At 37.7% G+C, this 6,041-nt stretch overlaps 1 protein-coding gene across 2 annotated transcripts in view; it reads right to left on the bottom strand.

Annotated features, from left to right (window-relative positions):
* Positions 1 to 6,041, bottom strand: part of ahnak (AHNAK nucleoprotein) — a 43,022-nt gene that overhangs the window by 22,176 nt on the left and 14,805 nt on the right. For both annotated transcript variants that reach the window (XM_029119304.2, XM_029119303.2), the window contains exons 3-5: positions 1,013 to 1,078; positions 606 to 763; positions 151 to 380 (exon numbers count right to left, since the gene is read on the bottom strand). In XM_029119304.2, the coding sequence (XP_028975137.2) occupies positions 151 to 380; positions 606 to 762 (387 nt within the window). In that variant the 5' untranslated portion in view covers position 763; positions 1,013 to 1,078. The remainder of the gene's footprint in view (positions 1 to 150; positions 381 to 605; positions 764 to 1,012; positions 1,079 to 6,041) is intronic.

Here is a 6,041-nt window from a genome sequence, read left to right as displayed (position 1 = left end):
TACCAAATTGCAATAAACACGTCAAGTGTATGTACTCCCTGAATTGACTGTTATCCAAATAGAATTGGCCCTATCCCTGGTGTTCACATAAAAAATATATCAAACTAAATACATTAAGATTTTGTTTTAGAAGTTAACATAGCCACATACTAGGATGATGTCCGGGCTGGAGCCTCCAAACCTTCCCCTCCCTTCATAAGTCAAGGTTCCAAGTGGAGAGCGGCATGGCGACAGAGTGCCCATCGGGGAACGACATGGTGACTTGTCCTTGTTTTGTAGTTTCAGTCCAACCTTGTGTTTGTGTAGGGTCTTGAGAAGCTCTGCTGTCTCCTCTGAACTCATGTTGTCAAAATAGATCGTAGCGCCCACAATTTGATCACCTTAATGAGAGGACAACAGAGAACATTAAAATGTTTTAAATCCAGGGCTGTTACATGGACATCATAAAAAAAAAGTAGAGCTTTTTTTCATGAAACATACTCTGAATCGACTCATAGATGTAGTATATTATGTAAAGATCTGGTGCTTCATTAAAAGTAAATAAATAATTCAAGGTTATTTATTATAGAAGGGAGAATGTTAAAAAGAAGGAAAAAAATACAAACCCTCATGTACTCTTCCTGTGCGCCCAGCAGGTGATTCCATTTTCACCTCTTTGACGTAAATCTCTCCAAGACCGGACTGCTCAATGGTCAGTCCCTGTGTCTCTGGACCCGACCAATCAGGGAAAAGCACCTCCCTCGTTTCCTCCTCCTCAGCCATTCTATAATGACAGCAATTTTTTAACAATATAAGTTATGATAACAATAATGCTTTTTAATATTGCATTTTCCATTACAAGATTAATCTGAAAGATGAAGTTATTGTTCGTCAGTTGAATCTAAAAAATCTGTCCTTGATTTTATGTTTGTTCCAAAACAATTTGGAACGTGCATTATGAAATCACATAATGAAAGAAAGTTATGATCAAGTGAAAAAGAAGAGTTGTTTTTCTTAAGGAACAGGGAAATACCTGTGTCTTTTCTTGTACTGTCTCTGCCCTGGTTTATTTCTTTGAAGAGTTTCTGCCTTTGTTTTCCTGAAAAACAAAATATGGCATAACATAAATACTCTTGACTCATACCATCGACAAACAATTCAAATCTGTAACAAAAAAAAATTAAGTTAAAAAGGCATCTGATATAGCTGAATAAGTACTGTATGACACACATCCTGATTCACAAGAATGTGCTAACTGCAATTAGATTACCATGACATTCGCAAAATTGCCACTAGATGGGGATACAAATCTGGATAGGAGATCCCCACCCATTTCCCTCCCTCCCTCCCTCCTGTGCTGTGTTGTGGAAATCTGTTTGGAGTTACAGACCACACCCTGCCCTGAGGAAATCTGCCTGATCCTCCAGCCTACACCTCGACTCCAAAGTCAACACAGAAAACAATGATGGCTGTAGATTCCATTATTCAGACACGCAAACATACAGGCACATGCATGTAGGCCTAGAGAACAAGAACACACACTCAATCATGAATACACACACAGGTACATGTATTATCCAAAACCCTTGTTTTTCACAACCAGTATCTAATAGAGTAAAGGAAAACATCTGACTAAAGGACAGATAAAACTCCTGTCATTTGCATTGTGTAATGTAGTGCTCTGGTGTATTTTTCAATTTGTTGTGAAATTGAAAAATATCATTGCATTGTTGGGCATGCTCATGGTTGTGAAACCACATATCATATGACTTATCCAAAGATTCAAATTGGTATGAGGTATCACTTAATGAGAGTCAAGAGTGGCAATGTTTTTGCTGGACCACGAAAGCGGAGCCGGCCAAGGAGAGCGAATGTCTCTTACTGAGTGACTGACTGACTGACTACCGCTTGTTAAATAGCATAGTGGTTAGAGATGTGGACTGCCAATCAAGAGGTCCTGCGTTTGAATCTTGTCACAGTCTAAACAAATTATGCATTAGGATTTGTTCTGGATAGCCAAAAACTTTGCTGGCTACAACCTTCAGTAGCTATGTTATAGTAAGCCTACTTTTTGGGGTAATATAGGCTAGATCACAACCCTTTGGGCAGTAAAAGAGTTGGGGTTTCCACGATTCTTTTATCTTTTCACTTGACAAAAAAGTCAGTTATCGTCACCTATATTGATAGTTATTGTATCAATGTCATTCACGAATGAAAGAAAAACGAACATTGTTGTGCCATGAAATTTAATAGCTTTGGCAGGGTAAAGTTCATTTTCAGTCTCGCTGGAAATTGCTCAATTCTTATGACTATTCCAAGTAGTAAGTTAGTAGATACTAGTAAGCCTATTACTGGCTAATAAGCTGTTAAAACGACCAGTGGCAAAAGCCATACAATTCATATATGCTATTTTTGGTGGAGGTAAACTTAATTAGAAACGTTAGTCATTTTAACACAATGCTTACTGGTGTCTAGTAAAATATTCAAATGTGGAGTTTTTAAAGACACAGTCTCTCATGTGGAGGATCCAGGTTTGAATCCAGGGAGTGCAACAACATTCCTCACTTCTAATTGCGGGCCGGCTGAACTAGGCCTGCTTGGTTCCTTCTCCATTTATTTTTTTCACAGCGTTTGCTAATTTTAGGAAAAGTGAAAGTGCCAGCTAAAAGTTGTGATGCAAAAGAAATAAATACAAAAAAATACACAACATAATTTCAGTTCATAACAAAAACTTGATATTGATAAGACATTCTAAACGTAGAATAAACTAGCTACATTTCTTTTTACTATTGCTGCAACAACAGGATGTTCTAATTAAGAAACATCTATGAAACCGTTTAAAATGTCAAGCATTGGCATACAAAAAGACAACTTCTTCAAAATAATTTTACAGTGTTCAAAACAACCAATAAGTGTAGTACAAACCGCATGAACAAAGCAGCAGGCCAACAAGTACAACACAACAACAGAAATGATCTGTTTACATCGTCTGCTTGCCATGGAGACTGTCTGTCTTGTCCAACCCACAAACAGACAAGACCTGGCTTACACTCCACAGTCCACACACATTGGGGAACAGACAACCCATTGTTTCATTAATGTCAACTCCTCAAAATCCCACCCCGGCAATTACACAAGACATGTCTGCCATGCATCATCCACCTCCACCTACACAGACATTTTGGGCCAATTTTGCGCCGTGCTGGAATCTGACAGACAAATGAGTCCTTTTTCAAAGGCACCCTAGATCGTCGGGCTGTGTTTGTTGCATCTCAAATGGCACCCGATCCTTTACATGCTCTACGTTTGACCACTGTCCAGCGTGCCTTATGGGACACAGATTATAAAGATGAACTATCAACTGTTCAATGTTCATAGCTGACCTTTATGGAAAGAATGTTCAGATTAATACTGTGGAGTGAGTCAAAGTAATTACGGCTTTTTTTTCTCAAGTTTTGATTAAGCTGCTTCTAGGTGGGTACAATGTGTGCATCCATCATTTATTCAATATAGATTTGAATTATATGGGGGATGGGAGCTGCATACATTTGGGTTTAATCAACCAAAGAAATATACATGTAAAGCATATCAACTCAGGATAGAAAAATTACCTAACTGAACTGAATCAGGGTAATTGGTTTTTGAAACATGGCAATCGATTTCCTTCATTTCTAACATTTTCTAACGAATGCTGACTTAAATCTGAACTGGATATATAATGTAGGCTTATCTATTTGGGGCTTCCCAACCTACACAGTACAAAGTGGAAAACATATCAAAAGTATATGTAATAAATAAAATAATAAAATATAAGTAATAAAAACACATTGAATATATGTAAATATATATATACAATTTATTTTGTCCCTCACCCAGACATAACTGCAAAAGTCTAAGGCACCTAAAAGTCAAACAAAGGCCATTTATGTGGGTGTTATTTATATATATATATATATATATATATATATATATAAATATTATATATAACAATATACATAAATATAATAGATTATAATTTTTTTTTATAAATAAACACTTACTATACAAATAATTTCCTTTAGTTCAACTTTCAGGGGCCCAAGACTTTTGCACAGTGAAATCAATATAAATAAAGTGAAATTAAAAGTAAGAAAACAGCAGAAAATAAAAACATCGTATTTATATAGATGGCTTTTAATATACCCTATATAACAAAAGAAACAGGATATGAGTCATGCCACCATGTGATTGTCTCTGTTTTGACTGATTTTCAATGACGATCACTGAGCAGACAGGGAGAATGTAGAAAAACGCTCAAACTTTATCTTAACATCTCTTAACATCTCCTATCTAACATCTCCTAAGAGAATGTCGTAAAATATATTTTGGGCAAATCATACTTTGTGCTATTACCAATAGTATCAAGTTGCCTCAATCCTTTTCACTTTACCAATGTGATCACAATGAAGAAAACCCACAGACCACTGTTAAGTGTTTTCTTTCCATATTTATTATTTTCTGCATCTCCAATTAATCAAATTGACTACTCAAAGCCTAACTGTCCAATTCTCAGAGGCAATGGGTTCTGTTAGGTGTTGCTGGTCATCACGCAGTTGCTTCAGATTTGACGGTGATACAGTCTTGCCGCGAAGGCCACCAAAGTAAACTGAACACACTTTCGTTTTGCTGGAATCATTCTGAGACAATAAGTGCTTTGTGACATGGGACATTATCCCGAAGAAGTCATGTGAAAAAGGTCAGCTGTAACGGTAACAATGCTTAGATCTGCTGTGATATTTGAACGTTGCTAAATTGCTTTCAAGGGACCTAAAGTGTGCAAACACCATTACACCATCACCACCATCAGCCAATTACTGTTAACACTACACAGAATTGGTCAATGGACTTGTTGGTTACGCCAAATCCTTAGTCGGCCATTTGTGTACTACAACAGGACCCAGGATTTGAAGTACTATGGAAGGTTTGTGAGTGCGTCGTTGTTGGCGTCACAGTGCCCGTTTGTGGTCCACTTTTCTGGGTACCGTTTCTGATGTACCTGAATATCAGGGACCAACAATATTACACAGGTCACTTGTTTTGTCCATCCTAATGTTCAGTCTAAACAAATTTCTCAATGCCTGTCTTTCTGCTTTATATAGCATGCCACGTGACACATAAAAAACTGGGAATTTATAGAAAGTTCCTGGAATTTTGCAACCCTAGTGTACCCCAGACAAGGCAAAATGCCGATATGCCTCTGAGAGGGAGAGAGAGAGAGAAGGAGAGAGAGACCATACTCATTCACACCAAACACGCACCCACTGTCAGATTCCTGTGGTGTTCGCGTCAGCCACTGAGATCAGCCACACAAATTAAAATGTCTGCCGTCTGTCTAAGTCTCTCTACAAAGATCTCTCTAAAGCCTCATTCATACCTGATTCTAACATGCGTCCTTCAGCGTCTTTGAATCATCCGCATATCAAAAATGCATCAAAATGTGGACAAGATCACGCCAAAAGGACACAGGTATATAAGCGGTATATGACTGGGTCATTGTTGACTGACAAGGCATCATGCTTGTCGTTATAAGTAACATTTCCCTTTCGTTTCAGCATTAGACTATGTGTGTTTGACTTACAGCTAGTTCAAGGCAAAGTCAATGGTTCAAACATGGCACAGTAATTTTAGCCCTGTTTTGGCCCCTGGTCAGAAGGATAGTGAACAGTGTCCGATTGCACAAAAAACCCTTCAACTGTAATGGATACATGTAATCTCTGCTTAGCTCAGAAAACACTTGCAAACAACAAATCATCCCATACTGTAACTCACTATATAGACATACTATAGACATACTATATATTTGCAAAAATGTCATACTCTTTGAACTACTATACTGTAAACACCACCATTGGAAATTAAACTGGTATCCTCCATTAACATGAGCAGGGAGCTATAGCTCCATATTCACTGATAAAGTTAAACTGTTCATTGCTATAATGGTTTCAGACCACACTATGCGCTGGCCTGCTTCACGAGATAACTCCCTGCTTAGAGAAAACAAGAGTAACCCCCGGAAGAGATAA

This window comes from Esox lucius, chromosome 4 (genome assembly GCF_011004845.1).
Source record: "Esox lucius isolate fEsoLuc1 chromosome 4, fEsoLuc1.pri, whole genome shotgun sequence".
NCBI lineage: Eukaryota > Metazoa > Chordata > Actinopteri > Esociformes > Esocidae > Esox > Esox lucius.
The sequence above is the reverse complement of the archived record's forward strand: the minus strand, read 5'-3'. Positions and strand labels throughout refer to the sequence as shown.